Source organism: Aotus nancymaae, unplaced genomic scaffold (genome assembly GCF_030222135.1).
Source record: "Aotus nancymaae isolate 86718 unplaced genomic scaffold, 86718_ANA_hifiasm-v0.15.2.pri h1tg000003l, whole genome shotgun sequence".
NCBI lineage: Eukaryota > Metazoa > Chordata > Mammalia > Primates > Aotidae > Aotus > Aotus nancymaae.
In genome coordinates, this window is record NW_026988414.1 from 51,311,341 (window position 1) to 51,335,654 (window position 24,314).

Below are 24,314 nucleotides of genomic sequence, written 5' to 3' on the forward strand. Positions count from 1 at the left end.
ATCACATTACTGTTTTAAAGATTTTTCTTATTATTACAAGTAACAATTTTTGTTTTTGTAGAAAAATGAGAAGATCCAAATAAGGAAAAGGAAAAAAATACTTTTCATCTAAGCATCCGGCACAAAATGCTACACAGAAGCCTTTAATAAATATCTATTGATTGAATGCCAGGAATTAGCTCACTGACCTCTGAGTAAATTGCTTAAGTTGTCATATTCCATCTTTAAAAAAGGGTGGCTGGCAGGGCTCTTAAGCTACTTATTTCCTTATGTTATAGATTTATGTGACATCAGTGATCTTTCAGGGACTTGGTGAAAGGTGTTAAATAAATCATACCTTTATTGTTATCTCCAAAGAAGAAGTAATTTGAAATTTGCTGTCTTTAAATGTCGTACTACTTTTTGTTGCAAGTAGGAAAGAAAATGACTTATTTGTAATGTTTGGTACGTGTTTATTTAGAGTATGTGTGAGAGCAGATGCATGTATTTATAAATAAAGCATCATTTAAAAATATTAAAATTTTCTATATGTAATCCCAGCACTTTGGGAGGCCGAGGCGGGTGGATCACGAGGTCAAGAGATCGAGACCATCCTGGTCAACATGGTGAAACCCCGTCTCTACTAATACAAAAAATTAGCTGGGCATGGTGGCGCGTGCCTGTAATCCCAGCTACTCAGGAGGCTGAGGCAGGAGAATTGCCTGAACCCAGGAGGCGGAGGTTGCGGTGAGCCGAGATCGCGCCATTGCACTCCAGCCTGGGTAACAAGCGAAACTCCGTCTCAAAAAAAAAAAAAAAAAAAAAAATTTTCTATATGTGATGTCAAGTACTATTGTTTAGTTTATTACGCCCTCTCTACCCTCCTTTGTACCTTTGGTTTAGGGTAGAAGCTAAACAATAGTACTTGACATCACAGGAGTAAACTAGAGTCAGATGGATTTAGAGTTTATCTACTAGCATTTCTTGATGAAAACATAGAATCAGGGAAAAGGAATTGATAGAGTAGAAAAAGCTTGTTTGGTTTCTTGGTAGTCTTTCTGGTTGACTGTATTTACTCCATGGGCATGGCATTGACCTAGGCATACTAATTCACATGATTCACTTAGTTCATTAGCTGATATCAGCATCATTGTCCAAAAACATTGCTATTTAGGAGAGAAAAGTAAATTAGATTGTGGATTTCAACATAGGAAATGACAGCACACAGGGAGAGCAACTTTTTTAAATAAAACACAGATCTACCTGTTGTCCCATGAGAAATTTAAATAAACCAGCCTTCTCAAGATGGGTTTATAATGCCTCCCAAATATTTGCTACTAACATGGTCAACGTTTTTCTAATCTTTTAGCACTATTGTATTCTTTCCACATTTTTCAAGAGCTGAGATCGTACTTCCATTTTGAAGGTGGTATGTGTGCACAGTGAGAAATACATGTTTATCCATTTAGTTAAATACCGTGTTAGAATAGATTGAAACTGGTGGCTGGACATTTAAGTCAACAAACAGTAGTACTCTGGAAACAAATTGCAGTTTTTTTCTTTGTAAAATTTCTTTTTATATAAATAAATTAGGTAACGATAGAATTCTACACAAAATTAACTGGAAGCTTTTACCAAAATTCATACTTCTGTTACTATTTGACATTTTATAGTTCTAGAATTTATTTTTAAAGTACAATATGATAGTAAGATTTTAATGTGTTTTGTACCTAAGGTCTAGTCTATTTACAATAGGAATGGTTCCCTGTGAAGATTATTTGGGACTTAGCTCACCTTTATTCAGTTTTATAATTTATCTTTTAAAACAGACTCAGTGAAAGTTGTTATGGTCACATTTTAAGAAGAGATATATATATATATTTTCTCATTACATCGAATTAGCAAACGCTAGCTAGCTCTTCAAGTTAGGCTCTTAATTATTCTCTTGTTTGACCTTTGCCTGTAACATTTGGTTTGAGTTGTGTTCTTCTCTTTAAGATTCAACTATTGGCAGGAGCCTTATTTAATCTTTCTGTTGAGCTTGTTTCATCTCCTTGAATAGGGCATAAACCTATTCATCAATCTATCTTTCATATGGGCATGCTGTTCTGGAATACTATTAAGACTGACTGCATTGGCAGAGTGTGTTGTATTTAAAAAGCAATGTAATATGCTTCAACGTGATTAAGAACAAGGGTGTTACAATTGCAATATATAGAAAAATTGTAACATTCAAGAGCTTTTTACATAGTGTGCTATGCCTAATGTGTAAACAGTTGATCCAATTTTCTATTTTACCGTTTTAAAGGCATGATGTTTCTCATAAATGCTGCCAGGTAGGTTCTATTGTTTCATTTCTTAATACTAGAGTTCCTATGCTCCTCTAACTAAATTATACCAAGTTCCTGAGGAATCAAATTGCTAGTTTGATTTATACATGCAAAACAGGGTTTTACTTGGCATATTTAAGGTGACTCTAGAGTAAGAATGGAAACAAGAAAATGAAAATCGAATGTTTTTTGTATGGGGCAATTATTTATTATTCCTTTATATTTAATATTTACAGTTATATTTAGTATTCCTTTATTTAATGGTCTAATATAAAATACCGTTATTCTCTATTTAAGAAAAACGCCTTTACCAAATATATTTAAAATAATTCAAGTGTGATTTTAAATCTCTTCGTCTTTGTTGTTTATTTGCTTGTTTTGTCTCAATTTCCTGATTGTGTTAACAGCACATGTGGTGTTTAGCTGATAAATGTTTTATGCTTAAACGAAGATAATGAAAAAACAAAATGCATTTGCTTTCAGGTTAGAGTAGAAGTAGCATATGTGGCTGGTCCTTAGAATGATAGAATTTTAGATGTAGAAGCAGCCTCTGAAATGGACGCTGGTTTCTTATGTGACAGAGTAGGGCTACAGTAAGTGGTTAAAAGGACAAATGGCTAGTTTGTCAAAGAAATGGAGCCAGAACCATGTCCCTTGATTCCCCGTTAATTTTTCTTTTACTGTACCACAGGACTCAAAACTTAGATTACATTTCCATTTTCTATTCATTTGTTTTATTGCAATATTTCACTGTTCCTACTTTAGTACATAACCTCGGAAGCCTTACGTAAAGCCTTTTCATAATATGTCCTCACTTGGGCTTGATGAGTTTCCAGGTGGGCTGATGAGTGTGGCCCCACTGCTAACAGTACTGTTAGTGGTGGATTGAGCTAAAAGAACTCCAAGTGAGGAACATTTTCTTTTTTCATATATACCTGTCAAGGAGCTATGGCAGCAAAAAATAAAAACAAATTTAAGAATATTTAATTATACTGATGGCGAATATCTGTATTTCACTCTGCTTTGGGGGGAAAGTCCAAAAAAATTCTTTAATATTTATGCTTTGCATTTGACTACTATAAGATAACTGGGTGATTTCTAGTTTTCAGAAAGTGTTTTAAAAGTTAAGGGACAATGTCATGCTTTCTAGCATGGATAATCTTTTAAAGTTTATAGGAGCTATATGAAGTAGGCAGTAATATTAGCTTCACATTGTAAATGAGGGAACAGAACATAATATGTCCAAGAGGGGATCTGAACCTAAGGATCTTTCTCAAAGGCTCTGGCTCTTGACCACGAAAGTCCTCTGCCTCCTTATTATACCTGCCTGTCTCTGCCACAAAATGCCGCCTGTTACTAATTTAAAGTTTTCAATGAGCCCTTGATTTAAGTGAGCAAAACATGTACCAGTTATTACAGTAAGCTTCAGCAGCATACTTGAGAATTCCTTTTTGTATTTGAGGTACAGTAGTAATTTCTAGCAGCATCTTAACCTTCAGCCTCCTTTTTCCTCCTCTGTCTTCGTATTTAGTTTTCATTTTCTGTACTCCCTGTTCTTTTTGTTTATTTGGGGCAATGGGCAATCAACATGCTTTGTGTTATTTGGTTACCTTTGCTTCTATTCTCAAAATAGTTATTTTTTATTACTTCCAAATAAGATTAAATCTGTTCATCATTGACTTTTAATTTTTTTTTTTTGTGACAGTCTCTCTCTCTGTTGCCCAGGCTGTAGTGCAGTGGTGCGATCCCGGCTCACTGCAACCTCCATCTCCCAGGTTCACACCCAGCTAATTTTTGTATTTTTAATAGAGATGGGGTTTTCACCATGTTGGTCAGGATGGTCTCAATCTCTGGACCTCATAACCCACCCCCCTCAGCCTCCCAAAGTGCTGGGATTATAGGCATGAGCCACCACGCCCAGCCTGGACTTTTAAATTTTTAAGCTGGGCATGATGGTGGAGCCTATAGTCCCAGCTAATTGGGAGGCTGAGGCGAGAGGATTGCTTGAGGCCGGGAGTTCAAGTCCAACCTGGACAACATAGTCACCTTGTCTCAATTGAAAAAAAATCTTTACTAATATCTTGGTTCTTTCTCTCTCTCAACGCTCCTCTTATTTTCTTAGTGTCTTGAGATTGAAAAGAACTGTTAAGAAATACCTACCTAATTCACTTGCCATCCTGTGGAATATTTCACATATACTCTAGCTTGTATTATAATCGTCTTCCACTAAGTTTTTCTAGAATCATTACTACTCATTAAAATTTTCTTTTCTTCTTCCTTTTGACAGTCATACCTGCTTGCTTTAAAACAAACGTAAGCCCAATGACTGGGGCTTCTCTGCTTCTCCCTGATTTGTTCCCTAAGCATTTCAGTTTGTGAGCACCCTCCTATAACACTGACTACTAGTAGTTTTTAGGTTTGTTTTGATTTCTCTTTCATTTATATTTGTGCTGCTGTATTTATCCCCCTACTTAGTAATTCCTGCAATTCAGAGACCATTAGATACTGTGCAATCAGTACCACAGTTGATAATCAGAAGGTGTTTGTAAAAGTTGATCTGCAGAGATGAGTAAAAGCTGTTCTTTATTCTGTTACCTATTTAACCTAAAGACATGCCAGAGTTACAAACCCGAGAGATCTGTGTTTTTCACTTCTATAGTCAGGATAGGGAGAAAACAGTAAACCGATACTGTGTTTGGTAGGAGCAAGCAAAAAAACCCCATACTCTGTAACAAAGTAGATTTACGTAAATGATGTAACTAAAACCTCATAATGTACATACTTTTGAACAGTGGTTTCAGATTTTGTTTTAGCCATTTTTTTCACATAATGTTAAGGGGACACTAACGCTGTGCAGGTTGAGTCTCTCTAACCTAAAAATCTGAAATCCAAAATGGCTCCAAAATCTGAAACTTTTGAATGCCAACATGACACTCAAAGGAAATCACTGGAGCATTTTGGATTGAGATTTTTGGATTTGAAATCTGAACCCGTAAGTATAAGGCAAATATTCCAAAATCTTAAAAAATCCAAAATCAACCTCTGATCCCAGGCATTTTGGACAAGAGATACTCAAGCTGTATCTAAAACTAGGATGGGTCCTTCCACTGTTCAGTTTTTCATTGTTTGGGGCAAATACCCTGTTGTTTTGTAGAATCACCTAAACACCCTGCAAAGATGTAACATTTCTGGGAACACAGTTTGGAAATCCCTGCTTGAGAAAAGTGGAGAAACTGAATTTTCCCTGGTTTATTGAAGAAGATTGAAAGATTGTCGGGCTAAGCAGAAACAATACTCCTATATGCACCATGTATAAACTGACATCATCATATTAACATCAGCCTCATTCTGTCTTTGTCCAGTGGAGTTTAAATCAATTAGGATATTTAGGATAGGCTTACCACTATGCCAAATGCTATGCAGGGGGAAAAAAAGTACAGCTCAGATGATACTGAAAAGAACTCTTGTTCTTAATTCTTCTTCTGAAGTTAGGACAATTTTGGATCCTCTCCTGGAAAAGGGAATAAAGCAAAAATTTATTAAGAAAAATTAAGTCATTATATTTTGGTGTTTCTGTGAAGCTAGATTGTGGTGGTCTCCTAGGCTATTTTTCAAAACTCAGAAATGGGTTTTAATTTTGATTTATTATGTTTGATGATTTTATAACACATTGCCATTTCTATCACCCTACTGCAATTGATAACTGTTGTGTGTAACACAGTTTTGTTGTCCTCTGTATTTGCAGAAAAAGGGTCAGAATAAAAAATGAAATTGCATCTTACATAAGAGAATATGGGTGTAGTGTATTTAAAAGTGACTCATATACAATGCATTTATTAAAAGTAAAAACCTATCTATTTCAGTTGAAAATTATCCTTTTAGGGTGAATATATGTTTGAGAAAATTAGAACTACTGTATATTAATTATTAGAACATTATCTCTTTTTGTACTTTTCCCCTGTGTCTCCTGAACCATGTATTTTTTTTCTCTGTAACACTATTTCACTTCCTTGTGCAGATAGCTTTTCACCTGTTATCTTTCCTTTTCTGAAGTTGCACTTACACTGTTTTTTTATGCTTTGGTATTCCTTAGTCTAGATTCTATATTGTCTGTAGGAACTCTGAAATTTCAAGGGACAGATTGAAAAAGAAAAATTAGGTTATATAAATTCCCAACAATTATATCTGCTTATAAAATATTCATAATGTAGAGTGATTATAAGTTCTTGGGGGTTTATAGCATTAGGAGAATTTAAGATACGAGAAATGAGATTATCATTAAATTGTAAGAGCCAAACCTGTGTGGGTTATTAAATGGTGAATTCATGGAAGAGAAACACAGGTAGGAAATGTTTAGGAAGGAGGAAATGGCTTTCGCCTCAGTTATAGAGGAAGAAATCAGGTAAGGGGCTAAGTAGTGCTGGAGATGAACATAAGGACAGGCTTTAGATTGTTTGCACATCTTCCTCTGTAACCAACTTAAATGTCATTTTTTTTCTGCCGGGCCAACACATACCCACCCCCCCCTTTTTTTCCTTCAGGTCTCAACTTAAATGTCACTTCCTTAGAGAGGGACTATGATTCTAAAATAAAAAAAAGAGCTCCTGTTCTCTTAGTCTGCTTTATTATCATAGCACTTATTATTCAGTGCTGTTATTTTTATGTGGCACTTGTCACTCAATACTTTCTCAATATTTTATATATGCATATTGTCTTTCTCTCCTCTTCCTCCCTTTGTCTCTCAACAGTGGATATAAGTTTAAGTGCAGGGGACTTGTCACTTGTTTGCTGCTCTATCCACAGTCCCTAAAATAGAACTCAGACTTAGCAGGCGACAGTCCCTGGTTAGACTGAGAGCAAGACTCTTGTCTTATCTTTGTAGCCTTAAGATTTTGCAGTGATTGATGAATTTAATTAATTTGGCTATTATTGAGAAGAAGTGAGTTAATATTAATGAAAAGTATAATTTTATAAATTAACACATTAAAATTCTTTTTTTCCTCTAAATAAAAAACACGACCAGTTTTAGCAGTAGCTGGGCCACGTGTAGTACATGGAAGTCTGGGTAAAATTTTGATGCCAGTGGGCTGTCCCAAGGTTTGTTTTTTCTGCTACCTACAGAAATCAAAAGGTGATTATTTTAGGAAGTGATACTCTTCAATGGCTTTTTAGATATTTCATTTAAGAAAAAAACCCCAGAAGAACTGCGTTTCTGATGACCAGCTTTGATGATGTAGTAGTGCACACTGAAATGAAGATGTTCCTGCCAAATATTGGGAACAATTCTTAGTTACTTTCCTAGAATATCATTTTCTGTGTAGCTAATGTTGCTTTTCCAGATGGACTTTCTGAAATGTAGATATTTTGCCCAAGGTTTAACTTTAAGAAAATGATGATAATTCCTGGAATACAAGTCTCAAGATTTTTCCATTTGTATAATTTTCAATAAAAAATTAGGTCTGTGTTGACCTTTCTCTGAAGATACAGGTTTTCTGTTTCCCATCATATTAGCTTGGACGTATATGTCCAGCAGGCTAATCATTTGAAACAATTCTGTATTGAGTTATATTGAGGGAACTTGGGGCAAGTCGCTGGAGAAGCACTATCAATTTTAGTGAAAGATATAATTCTGAGGAATTATATTTAGTATTTCCTGACAATTCATAATATTATCTAGTTTTGGGCAACTTCTGAATTTTGCTGGCTTGTCTATTATACATTCCTTGAAGAAATGATTGTGAAGGCAGTCCTGTTTTAACATAGCTGTTACATTCCCTGAAGATGAAATGTATTGACTTAACCTCAGCTACATGGGCTTTGCTAACTCTAATGACTAAACTCCTCAGAAAGCTAAAAATGTTGTGTGTACATTAAAGAAGATTTCTCCTCCCCCTCACCCTCTTGAAAGAGAAGCTAGGGATATTCTGAGTGTATAAGTAAAGATTCCAAGTTACTAACAAATGAAGTAATTTTTATGTATCATCATTAAGAGTTTTGCAATATAGCCAATTTGGAGTCTTGTATTCTTGTTTCAAATCCAGGGGTTCTCTGTAACGTTTCAAATTTAATGATCCCTCCTTTATGAGTACAATCCATTTTTCCCCTCCTGGACTTTTGACATGAATTTCTGAGTGTGTATAGCATGATATTCTCTATACAAATGTAAACTTTGTTTGTATTGTCTGTTGTTTCATTGTTTTCAGTGTTTCTGCTTATACCAACTGTCTCATTATACTGATTTTACTCTCCTGATGCCTTTGCTCACACTTTCTGCTTGCTGTCCAAGCCTTGTATACTTTCTCCCCAACTGTCAGGCTTGCTCCATCCCTTCTTTTAAAACTCATGCTAAAGTTATGTTTCATAAATTTAAATCAATTTCATAAATGATGGTCTGGGGTAAGGGATGAGAGGAGGTGAGAGAAGCAGCATTAGCTTTTGGAAAGCTCAGAATTAAGTAGGGATGAGGATGGGACTTGATGGTAGCAGATACATTAGGATAAGCTCATATGATGCAATGAGAAAAAGGTAGAAGAGAGAAATGACCATTTTTTTGTATGGCATTTTGGCAGTAGGCTCTCTAGAGGAGGTGCTATTGAGTCGGGCCTTGAGTGGTGAGTCCAGAGGAGGTTAGAAAATCCACAAGGTGAGAACAACTCAACACATAACTCAGTATATTGGTTGATTTTTATCTTTAATTCTTTTCTAAGGAAATAGAAGAAGTAAAACACAAAAGAGGGAAAACTTTTTAAAATTTCATTCTTTAGGAATAATCTGGTTTGAAATGGGCTGAATAGAAGCAATGGAGAATCTTTTGTGTGTGTGCATGTGTGTGCTTATAAAAATAAAAACAAAACCCAACTGTTGATTTTTGTTTTCAAAATGTCTTGACTATAAAGCCTTAAGCCATGTTTAGTGGTAGGTGCGGTAAGCTACCCTCTGGTGCTCAGACTTTCAGACGCTGGCTCTAGACTTCCAGATGCTCATGCAGAACTGTTTGGGAGCAGAGAGATGGGCTGGGCAGGACCCTGTTTGCCCCATTCCTGGGGGCTCTGATGTGGTAGAACTGAAGCAGGAAGTGAGGGAGTCCAAAATGCTAAAGCTGAAAGGGACATTTGGCACAAAGCAGTAGTAATAACCAGTCTATATATAGAGAGTTCGTTGTGTTTCCTTCCTGAAGGACTCTCTGCATAGTAAATAAAGCTAATAATTATCAATGGGCAACCGGGCTGTGTTCTTAACAAAAGTATTCTGATGGCTATAAATCATAACATCAAAACAAATAGACTAGAGGAATGCTCTGGAGAGGAGACTGCAAGCTATTTTCCTGAGGTTTTAGGAAAAAACTGTTGCCTAATAATATTTCTGAAGTTTAAATTAAGGTCTTACGGAGTTGGCAGAATTTTTTCTTTTGGTGCTAAAAAAAAGGCTCCTATTAATTACATTTATTTATTGAATATACATATAAGTAATTTATGAGCATAAATTTATTTATTCATTTAAGGAGGATTTATTTCTCTGTACCAAGCATAGCTCTTTGTCAAATCCTTTACTTCTAAATGAGAATATTAAAATTTTCAGTAAGGACTTTTAATAAGTAAGGATTTGACTTCTTGTGTATTAAAAGTTCTTACTTATTTAAACGTTGCCAGATCATTTTCTTTTCCCTTTTTCCATGTGTTTTTCTTCCTTATGTACATGTTTTCCAACTAAAAATTAAATAGGTTATTGGTCAATGTATGGTTAGTGTCATACTACGTATTATATATTTGAATCTATATTGTGTCTATTATTTTGAAAAGCCATTTCAGGGAAAAATGCAATTAAACCCAATTACACTTTTTTTAAACAAACAAAAACTTTGGCCTGTTTCTCTCAGGCATGAATTTTCAAAATACTATTCTAGTAGACTATATGTGGTACATGGGATTAATTGGACAAAGAGAGTTTTGAAAATCTCTCCCAATTAGAGTCTCAGAGCACATGGGTAGTAATGTGTGGAAGGAGAGGAGAAGGGGAGGCATTATTTATGGCTGTTGAGTATTAGTTTCAAAATGGCCTTAGAGATCTTCTGGCCTGGTTGATTAACTTCATTGCTTAAAATGTGGTACCCTCAGAACTAGGACCAGTTCCACAGTACTCAAGAAAAATATCCTCTGTGGCAACACTTTTCTATCACCTGCACCAATTCTTTAAAAGTTTTAAAAGTTTATGTTGATTGTAGGGAGTTTGGAGAAGAGTTTGATTGGTTGAGATTAACTCACCACTTCTATTGAAAAAGCAACTTCTTTGGCGATAGTAAATCAGTGAATGGTAGCATGAGTCTTTTAAGAGTTAAATTTAACAAACATTTGTTGAGTACATATTATTTGGCTCAATGGTGGTGTCAGGCATTACAGATATGAATAATGATGTGGTTGCTGACCTCGAGGGGGGTCAGTCTAGTGGAGGAGTCTGAGAGGTAAATGGCTTACCTACTAACCTGTTCATTGCAACAAGATCATGGAAGAGGGCCAAGGGAGATGTTCTGATAGAGTTAACATCTGGGCTGGGTTTTACAGATGAAAAAAATCTTTTAATGATTTTGCCTGAATTAATATGTGAGAGCGCATTATGCATATAACAAAACATGAGAATTTAAAAAGTAAATATTAATTCTCCCATTTTATTGTAACCTAAAGATTTTTTATGGCTTTCTAAAGGTGAATATTCCTTCAATAGCTTCTGAAACTTGGCCTTTTATTACATAGATCTTAAGGATCATGTGATTCTTGAACAATCAAGAGGAAGAATGAATTTAAGTGTTTAGAATGCTTAGATATCATAAACTTGATGCAGTGAGAGAAGGGACTCTGAATGAAGAAGTGTTGCAAGTGACAGAAGGTGATCCCTCCCAAACATGGTTCTACTAGTTTAAAAAAGAATTGCTTTATATCTAATATAGTATTCCTACCGGCTAAAATGTTTCTTAGTTTTAACTTGTGTTTCTTGTTTTGAACTAAGAAACTCATACTAATGATTCTTATCATAAAATACTCAAATAAATAAACAACTTCCCCTAATTTGACTTTCTTCAGATTAGAACTAAGTTATTATTTACATGGCTACTGATTTTCTAGACTGTTTATTGTGTGTAAAAAGTTCCTATTGTTTGCTTCTAATTAAGAACTCATGGCTTTACAGACATTGTTCATTGTTATTGATGAAATTATTTCATTTAAAAATAATTATATGAGTTGGTAAGCAGTTTCTTATAGAATCACACTTCTATAGAATATTAGTACATAGCAGGTCATTTTCTTTAAAGAGGGGGGGAAAAATCCAAAGACATTCAACGATAAGATATGCTCACGAACAGCTGTTTCTGATAATAGGAGCAATTTGCATTCAGAATAGAGAAAATAAATTATACAAAAGTGTATGTAGAGTAACAGCTATAACTTCTCTGGCATGTGCAGCAGCCCACAAAATAAACTTCCTTCCAATGACATTGGCATGATTAATCCCAAGCAACCTGGACACTGAAACTGCTGTTCTGAAAAGGAGCTCTGCCGCCTGGAAATGTCATGAGTGTAACACTAGCCTTCTTGCTAAGGTGAGGTAGGGGCTGCTCAATGCATTTAGTGATACTCTCTCACTTCTCCCCAGTGTTCGCAGTCTTTGAATATTCATGATGAGTTGACAGGTGGTCAGTAAATGCAAGACTGAAGCCACTCTTGAACCTTTCACTGTTTCATTTCTCTATTAAAGAAACTTATAAGGTCAAGTGAGATGGCTCATTTTTGATTTACTTCTTCTGATGTCAGTTTGAGGCAATTTTCCTAAGGTGGGCTTCAGTTTACCTTTTTGTAACCATATTTTTGCTTAATGTCAAACCAATTTTCATGTACATTATCAACATCACTTCTGTAATGAAAATGCCTTGTACTCCTGTTTCCCTACATATAGTCTCCTTGCTTGCTGATGGCCATGCCTTCAGTTGTGTAGATGGTGTTTCCTCTCCTTTAAAGGGAGAGAAAACATAGGCTGTCTAGAAAATATTCAGTCCTGGGCTGTGGACCTGAGTCTTCTGACCCAAATCGAGGGTGATCTGCTTGTTGCGTGCTTTTCGTTTTCACCCAGAAAAGCTACATGATAATTGGATGTTTTGGGATTAGATTTCCTGTCTGGCTTGAGTCACTTACTGAGAACTTATGTGTGTGCCAGGCCCTGTGCTGCATCTTTTACACACATGACTCTGCTTATTCATTCACGATGCTTTATCAATGTACCATACACTGGATGGCTTATAAACAATACTGAAAGTCCCAGATCAGAGTGCCAGCATGGTGGGATTCTGGTGGGAGATCTCCTCAGTTGCAGACTGCTGTCTTCTCACTATGTCCTCACTTAGAGGAAGGGGCAAGAGAACTCTCTAGGGTGCTAATCCCATTCATGAGGGTTCCCCCTTCATGACCTAATCACCTTCCAAAGTTCCTACCTCCTGATAGTATTTCAATTTATGAGGTTTAGGGGAATACGAACATTCAGTCCATAACAGTCACCCCATTTAGTCTTCATACTGTCTTGAAGAGGAGTCCAGGGATCTGAGGTGAAATAATTTTGCAGAGGTAGCCTGTCTAGTCTGAGGAGGATCATGGATTGGCACCCGAGTATGCTGGCTGCTGTCTCCTGAGCCCTTGACACTCTTTATCTTCTTGAGGTGAACGTGCTTTCTGTCCTTGAGAAGAAAAAGGAAATTAGCAGACAAGATCCTTCAATATATGGTCATAAGGAACTCTGTTCAATGTCAGGGCACTGATTCAGATATTTAACTTTTCAGGAGGCTAAAAGGAAAAGAGATGGTAATACTCTGTGGTCTAGAAAGATCTTGTGAAGGAATGAGAATTAGAATTTGTGGAGGATACTAAGAGTAGCTTCAAGGTGTGGTGGAAGGAACAGGAGGACCATGTGCAGGAGGGAAATGCTGGTCACATTTGGGGGAAATGCATTGGAATGAAGCATGGGGGGTTTTGGTAGGTGACAAAGGGACAGGTAAGCAGGGGCTGCTGAAGAGGACTCAGGGCATCAGTGTGTGTGGCCTTTGGCATGTACGTGTTTACTTTGTGATACCACCAAAATGCAGTCTTAACTAGCATGGTTTCAGTTGGCTTGTGATTGATTTTCATTTAATTGAAATTTTAGTGGAATAAAATCCTGTTTAGCTTCTCAGGGTCTCTCATTCCCCAAGAGCTTGCCTAATAGCCTTGCTTCCTTTTAACTCCATGAGAAATAAAAGCCTTATTGTTTCTTGTGTATTCTTACAATTTGATTAGATCTTAAGTGTTCGTATGTATATTGATATTTCAGTAAGCATTCCTTTTGAGTATGTGAAGGAGGTAGGTTATGCATCATTGAGAAACTCTGGGTTTTGGATTTTTCTAAGGAAAGAGGATGGCATAGAAGTCAGGACATCTCAGACAAGTCAGGAGTTAAGGTGGGGAGTGATTTGCATCAAAGACTAGACGTAGATAATACTCTTGTTAGGAAGCTTACAGTTATTTTCAAACTGAGGACTGCATTTCCCTAAAGCTTTAGGCAGGGTACTAACGAGTGAAGTTCACTCATTAATAATCATGGCTGACTGTGATGAGCTATTCTTCACCAAAATTTGAATAAATGACTTAAACATCTGCTTTACTTAGGAGAAATTTTTATAGTTTCTGGAGAAGAAATAAAGGATAGATAAATAAATAAAGGATAAAGGATAAATAAAGGATAGAAACTCAACTGGGGGATTAGCAAGGGGCTACGAAAATTGGATGTGATCCGGATGGTAGAATGGGATTCTTTTCTGTTTTTAAAGAAGAATGCCTCTTTGTCTATTATTCTCATCTTACCTATTTTCTTTTTTAATGTTGCAGTGTGCAAAGATCCACCTTACAAAGTAGAAGAATCTGGGTATGCTGGTTTCATTTTGCCAATTGAGGTTTATTTTAAAAACAAGGTATGTAATCTTTACCCATTAATCTTTCAGTAGAAGATCCACCATTGACTAAATGATGTTTAAAATAATTTTGACTCAGAAGCACTTCTATCACTAGATGATTTTAAAATAAAACTTAAATTTGTCTTCTAGGAATTTTGGCTGTCATTACCCTTAATTATCAAGGAAGTGGCTTTGAAGAAGATAATTTTAATTATATGCAGTCAGATTATATGAAATTCATTAAGTGTTCCTTTATAGAGATGAAAAACTATAATTCTTCTATTTTACTATAAAACTATAATTCCTCTTTCCATTTTACAAACATATTTATCTTTTCCAAGATGGTAATCACTGATCTCTTTAAGCCAAACCATATCAAATGGTTTATGAAAAAGTGTTGTTCAGAGTTTTCATAGGAATGAGGGAGAGCAGCAAAAAGAATTCCAGGTAATGATGGAAGAGTCTTAATTCTTCATGTTAAAGATATCCTGTCCTTGGTCACATCCCCATCCTTGTGTTTTTCCTGGTTCTCTCATGAGCTTATCTTCAGTTCTGCTCATTTATTTGAGCTGTCAGAGTCAAGAGGGGTGGTAGAATGTCAGTACTACTCTTAAGTTTGTGTATGTTTATTCTGTCTTATTATGTATTTTTGCTCAACAAAATAAGCCTATTTGTGAGAATCGTGTGTTTCAGAAACTGTAAACCAACAGGCACACTGAAACATAATCGATTTAGGTTTGAAAGGATCCCATGCTTCTCTCTTTCAATCTGTTCTCAGAAAAGACAGAGTAAATGTCAAGGACTGAAGCTTCTGCAGAGTGAGAGAGGGTAACTTGATATTGCCAAAAACAGATTTCCACCTCTAGGAAATGTATTATTTATATATAGAGAGCAAGCACATGCTTTCTCATTTGAACTTTGAAGAAGAATGTTTTCTGAGGAGGATAGACTGACATAATGTCGACATCTGCCTTCTAAGAGAAGATACTTAGTTGGCCGGAACACAAGTTTATGAGTACTTTTTCCTTACTTAAAAAATATTTTAAAAAGTCATACTCAGGATTCAGAGAGTCATTTTCTGTGGTGCTTACCCTTGGTTTTATTGAAAAGTGATGTTTTTGTTCTGTTTTACACTGTTATAGATCCTAGAGTGATGTTGTTACTACATCATTCTTTTTATGCTGGTAATTAACGTATTTTTCAATATGTTTTTCTCTTTAAGAAAGTTTGTAGGAGTATATATTTTCCTAGGAAAAGTATACAGAATAGAACTTAGGAGTTTTAGTCCCTTGACTCCATTTAATGATTGTTAACTATTGGGTACAGCATTCCCAGATTTCCCTCCATGTATTTGTATTTGCATAGATAAAATGTGTGTTAGCATAGAGATTGTCAGGAGAATGATTTAATATTTTTCTGTGACATGCCTTTAATTCAGTTGGCAATATGCCTTTCGAAGTCAGTATTTTTAAACACCTGAATGGTATTATGTGGTAATGATGAAGATCATTCTTATTTTCTTGCTATTATAAACAATGCTACTATGAATATTTTATAGTATGTTTTTGTACCTATATTTGAATATTTCTATGGAAGATATTCTTAGAAGTAGAAATACTGGGTCAAGCACCATATGTATTTAGTATGTTGATAGATATTGCCAAGAGATCTACCAATAAGGCTTTACCAGTTCATGCTCCCAGTTACGTGGCAGAAAACTGTTCTCCTTTTAAAATTAATTCTAAAGTTGCATCTTCTATTTTATAACTTAGAAGACAGATAAATAAAAAATGGTCATAATTCAATGTGAAAATTGCATTAGTAGAGGAATGCTGTGAAAGATGTCTAATTTAGATTATATTGGGAGGGTCAGAAAGACTTTCCAGTGGAATTAATGCTTTAGCTAGGTTTTGAATAATGAGTTTGCATTAACTAGGCAATAAAGAGGGAGCTATGCTGGAAAGGAGGACATTTTAGATGTGAGGAGCACTACTAGTGAAAAGCCAAATCAGTGAGTTAATATGAAGTATTGGGGAACTGCAGATGCTTCAAAACTGTGGGAAAACAGAGTATAGTAAGAAATCAAAATAAATACAGGAAAGGTAGTAGGAGACTGCAATGGTTATTCCAAGGAAGTGGGATTTTATTGCAGAAAATGATGAACCATTAAAGGCTTTTATATCAGTGGAAAGCTGTAATCTGATTTTTGTGTTAGATAATTTTCTTGTGGGAAGCAGAATGAGATAAGATCAAAATCAGGGAGGAGATCAAATGAGGAATGGTGACAGTCTAAGCTAGGGCAATGTTTATGCCTTAGAGAAAAGGTGGTAGATTTGAGAGTTCATAAGGAAGAATACTAAATAGAACTTGGAGAAAATTTGACTGTAGTGAGTGAGGAAGAAGGAATACTTGGGAGTGATTTTTGTGTATTTTAACCTTGGCAAGCAGTTAGAATTGGTGTTTCCAAGATAATAGGGAATAGGAGAAAAGACATATGAAGGTAACTTTAGTTTAGCGTAATGCCTGAATTAGATGCTGCTATAAGTCAACCTGTGAAACACGTGTATGTGGCAGTCAATGAGAGCTGGGCTGGAGATACACTTAGGGGAGTCACTGTCGCATAGGTGGAACTGACCCCTTGTGAATGGGTGTCATCTCCTTGGGAAACTTGGCAGAAAGGTAAAGGACATTTAAGGGTCAATGAAGAAAGAGAAGAAAGTCCATGAAGAAGATTGAGAAGGAACAGCTTTTCCTGTGAGGAAAACCAGGAGAGAATGGCATCCTGGTGAGAGAGAGAAAAAGTAAGTTTCATGTCAGATTGTAGTGGAAGTGAAAGAGTAGTGAGGAAATGAGTAGAGTTTGTGATTTGGGAAGTTTGGATGAGGAAGTGGAAACCATGAATTTTGAGTAGTTAATTTCTGTATTCTGACAATTTTAGGTCTAAGACCTTTGATTCAAAAGAAATGGATTAAAATCATTTTGTTTCATCATGTATTAGTAATATAACAACAAAACAGGGCTCATATCTGTTCCAAAGAGAGTGGTGAAAATTAAATGAGATGAATATTAAAGTGTATATTAGTTGTCATCATTATCTTGAGTCTGTATTTTCACCTTGCATGGCTAAAGATCATTATGTAGAGAGGGATAAATGTTTAGTCACCTTACGTAATGGCTTTTGAGGGTTGAACCTGGATATCATGAAATTCTAATTATTGTGTTCTTTTGCATAGGATGCTATTTTGTCCTAGTTAGTTATTCAGCAAAAAAATGCTATTGTTATTAATCTCACAGATACTTATTGCATTTCTACTGTGTATAGGCATAAATTAGTTTTTGAGAGTACAGTGATGATTCAGACATTGTTCCTACTTCCAACAGTCTTCTGATACAGCAAGGTAAATGGTGATAATAAGAAGGCAGTTATTCTAAGATGTGGCAAGGGTAAGAGAAAGATGCACACAGAATAGAGGAGAGGCAGTGGGGAGGGATTTGGGAGTTCAGAGAAGTTTTCCTGAAAGTGAAATCTTGAGTTGGGAGGTGTGAGAAGTTACGAAGGTAAAGCAGTAGGTAGAGAAATGGAGGTAGGCAGTGAAGGTAGTAATGCAAAGCAAGAATGAAACCAGAGTTAACCTAGAACATGGTAGGTACTGGGAAGCGACCAGGAGTGGGATGGTGCTAGACCATCAGATGGACAGAGGGGAGTGGTGGGATATGAAGCCAAAAGATAGATTATGAAGGCCCTTATGTGGCATTCAAGTGAGTTTAGGGGTTTTAGCCTAATGGCCATGGGAAGCTGTTGAAATTTTAGCTAGAAAGTGAAAATAGCTAGATTTTTGTTTCATATAGATAATCTTCTGGCCTGATTGGAGGAGGAATTGAAGAGAATATGTCCCAAAGTCGAGAGTTTATAGTAGTTTGGGCCGTGAGTAAGAGCCGGGTAGTAAGAGTTAGAGGGATTGTTGAAGAAATATTTATGGAGAAAATGGCAGCCTTTGATGGTGAGTGTAGCAGGGTAGGGAAGAGGAAAGAATGTGCTTGGTTTCTAGCTGGGTGACTATGTTGCTGGTATCCCACCACCTGAAAGATCATGGGGAAGATGAGAATTTTTTCTTATTTTGTTTCCCCTAACACAAGAAACTGATTTGTTGGATATTTCCATGTTGTTTCATAGATGATTCCATACTTTTTTCCCCCAGTACTACTTTGACAGTTTAGCTTTTAGATGTCTTAGGTCTTTTCTGTTTCTTATGAGGAATAAATTTTTGCTTTTAAAATTTCACTTATGCCTCACTCTTTTTTTCTTTCATAATTTTTGTTAACCTCCAGGAAGAACCTAGGAAAGTCCGCTTTGATTATGACTTATTCCTGCATCTTGAAGGCCATCCACCAGTGAATCACCTCCGCTGTGAAAAGCTAACTTTCAACAACCCCACAGAGGACTTTAGGAGAAAGTTGCTGAAGGCAGGAGGGGTAAGTGGCACTCTCTTGTGAAAAGTGTTCCTGTTAAAAAAAACAAAAACAAAAAAAACCCTAGTTCCTGATGTGTTAAAAAGTATAATAAGGTTTTGGGAGAGGAAAAGGAGATGAAGTAACTTAATGACTTAGCAGTGAATTCATGGGTTGAGATGATGAGGTTGGCAAACAAGAATATTTTAGATAGGTATAAGTTGGAAATTACACTGTTCATTAAAACAGCCTTAAGATCTATGCAGTTCAAATTTACTTTTGACAAAACCCTAAAACAAACAAGCAATAAACTATCCTCATTTAAGAAAATAATAATGTCTGAACTGCATTATATCAGTTATAGAAACTTTTGGGTTAAGTTGCAAGTCACATTAAAAATTATATAAAAAGAAATCCAAGTTTTCTTGATTACAATTAATAGAAAAGGTATCTTCACTCATATTACATGTTTAGGTCATTTAAATACATATTTTTGTTTGTTTGAATTTCATGTAGATAAAAGATGGATTTTCCTTTTTAAAGTAATGGTAGCAAAGGTGTGGTAAATTTTTGCTCTTGTGATTTGACTAGTATGGAAAAGAATTTTAAGTGGACCTCTTGCAAACATAAACATTCGGAATGTTTGCTTCTGTAGCTGAGTCAGCTGTACAAACACTATTGATTAGTCAAAATCTATTTAACAATGAGTGTCACTAGGATCATCAGCGCCTACTTCACATGAACTTATGTATCATATTATGTGGGCACTTCACACCCTGTTTTGGAATGTGTTCTTTTCTCCAGGATATTCTTCACTTAGTTTCTCTGTAAGGTTTTTGTACAGTTTTCTATTTATGAAGTTATTTTCTGTATGCATTTGTAGACCATAACCTGTCAAGATGCTTTATATCACTGATAAACTCTACCTGAGGCCTTTTTAGGAAGGAGGTTACATTTTTAGGGGGCACAGTTCTTTTTATTGGGTACATGAACAACGACTTTGAGAACCTAAGAAAAGCTGTGGTTCCTCTTATGAGAAAGTTGCCCATATATGTAATTGTGTGAATATTCTGGGTGATATGGACCCCGTTTTGTGAGCTCTGTTTTGCTAGGCTGCTGTCATTTTACCTGAACTATGAATATGCATTTGAAGCATTGCAAGTACTTTTACCATGTTTTATTCTTTGTTGTATGTATGTCAGTAGATTATGGGTTATGTGGGTATTGGTGGGCCAGCTTTGGAAATGGAATGCCACTTAGAGTATTCTATGGGGGAAATACAGCTTCATGAAGAAATGGGCTTTTGTAACACAACTTATTTTAAAGTTAGGAACTTACTATATATTTATTAAGGAAGTTGTTTGAAAAAATAACTCTTATTTTACTCTTTTTATAGTCATCAGGAACATGGTGTTGATACTATTTACCTATGACTGTGCCCTTAATGATCAACTGGTCCATTTTAAATACTAATCATCCTCATTATTTTTTTCTTATGAATTTTGCATTTTACACTTCTGATTATCTCTCTTGGTTTGTGTAGTGGGGTGGGTAATTGGAGTATGCAATTTATGGAACTTAAGTATATCATGCTTCTGATAAGGGTTGTAGGAAAAAAGTAAATATGACACAAGAACTTTCTAAAACAACCACTTAGTCCCAGAGAAGTCGAGGGTTGCCTGTGAGCTGGAAAGGAGGTTAGTCAGTGATAATGTAGCAAAGTGCAGCACTGCATCCCGATAAGGTCTCTGGTTGATTTCTCATCTTGTGCTCTACTCAGCCTTTATCTCAAAATGAGTATTCTTGACTTCTAACTTTCCTTCTTTGTCTTTAAGTGCTGTTTGAAGCCAGCAGATATTTTCTTGTTAGAATTAGATTGTGTCTTGACAACTCAAAAATAGTAAGTTGAAATGTGAACTACTCCAGGCATATGCTATTTGAAATATTACAAGTTATTTAAGGGACTAATCACAGTGAATTTTATAGTAAAAAAATTCATTAAAAATCATAGTAATTCCACAGATTCTATCCATTTCATATGGGAAGGTTAAAGTAAGCTTCTATAGAAATGTAAAAAAAAAAATCAATAGACTTTTTGGCTTACCTAGATTTTTGAGTGCCTTGTATTATTTATACCAGGCTTTAACCATTTGTCTTGTCTTAGTATTAACATAGCCTGTCATGGTGTTACTAACTTATGAGCCATTTTGATTTCATGAGAAAAAACTAATTGTTCACAATTGTATCTTCAGATAAACTTTTTTTTTCTTTTTGGTCTGGATTTTGTGATAGGAAAGGGGATACTTTCCTCCTTATTCCTAAAGATTATATGTGTGGCATAGATGTATATATTCTACCTTAAAAGGAAAAGAAATTGAACCATTCTTCTAATCATCATATATGACTTAAGGCACGAGTGGAGTACACTTAGTGTTTGGCTATGGTTTCTTCTCTTTTACTTTTTTCTTTTAAACTAAAAGTACATAGAGCTATTGAAAGCTGGGTGTCACTTTTCAAGAGATCAGAAAGGTTGTTTATAGAGCTGGCAGCATCTTGGAAAAAATGTTTTTCAGCTCTTAGAAGAAAATAATTCCAAAGAACTTTTTGCCAGAGAATCTTGAAAAACTGAAAATTTATTTCTACTTCATAATCTTATAAGCCTGTAACAACTTTTGTGGGGGGAGGGGTCAGTAGCATTCTATTCTCTTCATTGGATTTTGTTTTTAATTTTAATTTCATATTATTTCCTAAATAGTCTCATATTTTGGTGTTTGTCCCCCTTGAAGAAATGTACCCTGTGTTCTTCTGTTACTTAGCTCCCTAATACTAAGTATATTGTTGTTATAAAAGCAAAAATACTGTGGGTAGAGCACAGTTAGATTTAAACATTATTTTCTGAAAGTATTGAATACAGAATGATTTATTTTATGGGACCCTGAAAGTAGCTTCCTCTAAATTAGAGAGCTCATGGGAGCTTGCTGGGGATACTGGGGATTTGGTTTAAGACCTAGCCCATCTGATTTTTTTTTAAATTGAGATAGACTCTCACGCTGTTGTCCAGGCTGGAGTGCAGTGGCTTGATTTTTGTACACCACAGCCTTGTCCTTCTGGGCTGAAATGAACATCCCACCTCAGGTTCCCAAATAGCTGTGACTACAGGTGCATGCCACCACACTTTCTAATTTAAAAAAAAATGTAGAGACAGGGTCTTACTATGTTGTCCAGGCTGACATATTTTTATTTTTATTTTTATTTTTATTTTTATTTTTTTGAGATAGGGTCTTACTCTGTCACTTAGGCTGGAGTACAGTGTGGTACACTTGTGGCTCACTGCAGCCTCAACCTCCTTGGCTCAAGTGGTACTCCCACCTCAGCCTCCTGAGTAGCTGGGACTATAGGCATGAACCACCACACTTGACTAATTTTTGTATTTTTTGTAGAGGCAGGATTTTGCCATGCCTGGACTTGACCTCCTGAGCTGAAGTGATCAGCTTCCCTCTGCCTCCCAAAGTGCTGTGACTACAGGTGTGAGTCACTGTGTCCAGCCTCTTGTCAGACCTTAAGTAAGAAAAAGAGCGGCGGAGGGGTTATGAAATGGGAAAGAACAACTTGAGAACTTATTTTAAAAATTGTTATTCATATTTATTATATATACATTTTATTATATTTATTATTATGTTAAGGTAGGATATTTCCTTTGAGATCTTTATTCTTTGGTAGGGGAAAGACAGCAGTGAGCAGTAAACTTTTGAGGGCTAGAACAAACATAATCTTTCTTTTAATTTTAAGCAAAAGGACCAAATGTATTCTGTGGAGAAGTACTTCTCTATTTGCTGAGATATTTCTATGTATTTCCCATTTTTTAAAAAATGAAATGATTGATCCTTTTGGATCAGTGATTCTCAAATTGTGCTCATTATGATATTAAGATTAAAAGACTTGTGATCATGACAGATAATTTTCTCTCCATTTATTGCTTTTTTAGTAGCTTGAATTCAGTCATACTGAAAACATTGCAGAATGCTTTGACATCTATTACTATGAGATAGGTGAAAGAAAATGAGCTTTTCTTTGGGTGTTGGCAAAGTAAACATAAACTGTATATTCAATATTGTATATCAGAGAACTAAAATTCATTATTCTACTAACTTGTCTTTCTGAATTTCTGGTTGGAAAGAAGTATGATACAATTGGAAAAGTTTTAAAGTCAGGCTGGTTAGGATAAAAACTTGATCGTCTTCAAGCTGGGTTACCCTGGGAAAACCATTGTATCTTTTTGAATCTCAGTTTATTAGCTGTGAAACAGACATGGCAGTGTTTTCCTCATAGGGAATGTGTAACAGGGTGTATGGCACATAGTAAGTACCCCATATCTTAGTTTTTTTCCATTCGATTACTGGTTTAGAATATCAACAGATGCTTAACCATCTTTGTATCAGGCACTTAAAGGTACGGTGAAAAAGATTTGCTATTTAATGCAAGCTACTCAACATTTATCCACAGGAAAACATGTTTAGCACCAGTTTTAGTGTGACCAGTGCCTCGATAGATCTGTGTTGTGTTTAAAGATTAGCCCATGGTTTCTTTCTTCAAGGTGTTGGCACTCTGTTTGTATTTTGCTTGTATAAAGTGCCTGTATTTTGCTTGTGTAAAGGGTTTGGAATATTATTTTATAAGATTTAAGTTTTCATTAGAAAAATGGATTCTTACCATTGTTCTTAATTCTGAATTTTTAGCAGATTAAAGGCTTCTCAAGGCTGTGTGTTTCCTTAGAAGAGTTCACATGTATGTCTAGCAAGGTAGTTGGATCCTTGTGCTTCTATGAAGAAAGCACAAAAGAGGCAAGCATCTTTGGAAAATCAAGTTTATTTTACAGTTTCTTGTTTTTTGGCCTGGAAACCAAATGGCCTGCTTTGGTTCTGTTGTTTTTTACGGGATGGTGGTAGGGTGCTGGATGTGTGTTTGTTCTTCCCTCCTTTCTTCCTTCCTTCCCTCCCTCTTTATTTCTCTCCCTCCCTCCCTCCCTCCCTCCTTCCTTCCTTCCTTCCTTTTCTCAATTAAACAGGGCAAAGTCTAAACATGTTGTTCAGTCCTATTTCTGAAACACTGGCAAGCAGTTAATTTTGAGGACTGAAAATTAAAACTAACCGCAGCAGTTGTTAAAACTAGGGTTTCTATAGGCAGAAATCCAATTCTGTTCAGACACCACCTGTTTCAGTAGGACATTTCAGACGCCCGTTTGGCAAGATGTGCTGGAGAAGACATGGGGAACATGCTTCCAGTCTGTATTAAATCTGCAGCATAATGCAGTCCTGTTTCTGGGAGTGACAGTTACATTTATATATGATCTGTTTTCGCAAGGAATAAATTGGAATCTTTCTGAAATGCTGCTTATTGTGAAGTGAAGTTCAGGTCCACAGTGGACCTCCAACGAGGGGTTTTACTTATTAAAAGGCCAAAAGGATCTTAGGATAAGGAGTTTTCACTAATGCAGCTGTGTCAAGCCGTCTGAACACAGCATTTTATTACAAGGATTTGGAATGAATCTTGTGTAGGATGGTTTAGTGTTTCCTTTGTAGGGGAGTTCAGAA

At 35.8% G+C, this 24,314-nt stretch overlaps 1 protein-coding gene across 1 annotated transcript in view; it reads left to right on the plus strand.

Annotated features, from left to right (window-relative positions):
- MLLT3 (MLLT3 super elongation complex subunit) overlaps positions 1 to 24,314 on the plus strand; it is a 273,917-nt gene that overhangs the window by 144,961 nt on the left and 104,642 nt on the right. The window contains exons 3-4 of the mRNA XM_012449995.2: positions 14,210 to 14,292; positions 18,604 to 18,747. Coding sequence (XP_012305418.1) covers positions 14,210 to 14,292; positions 18,604 to 18,747 — 227 coding nt within the window. The remainder of the gene's footprint in view (positions 1 to 14,209; positions 14,293 to 18,603; positions 18,748 to 24,314) is intronic.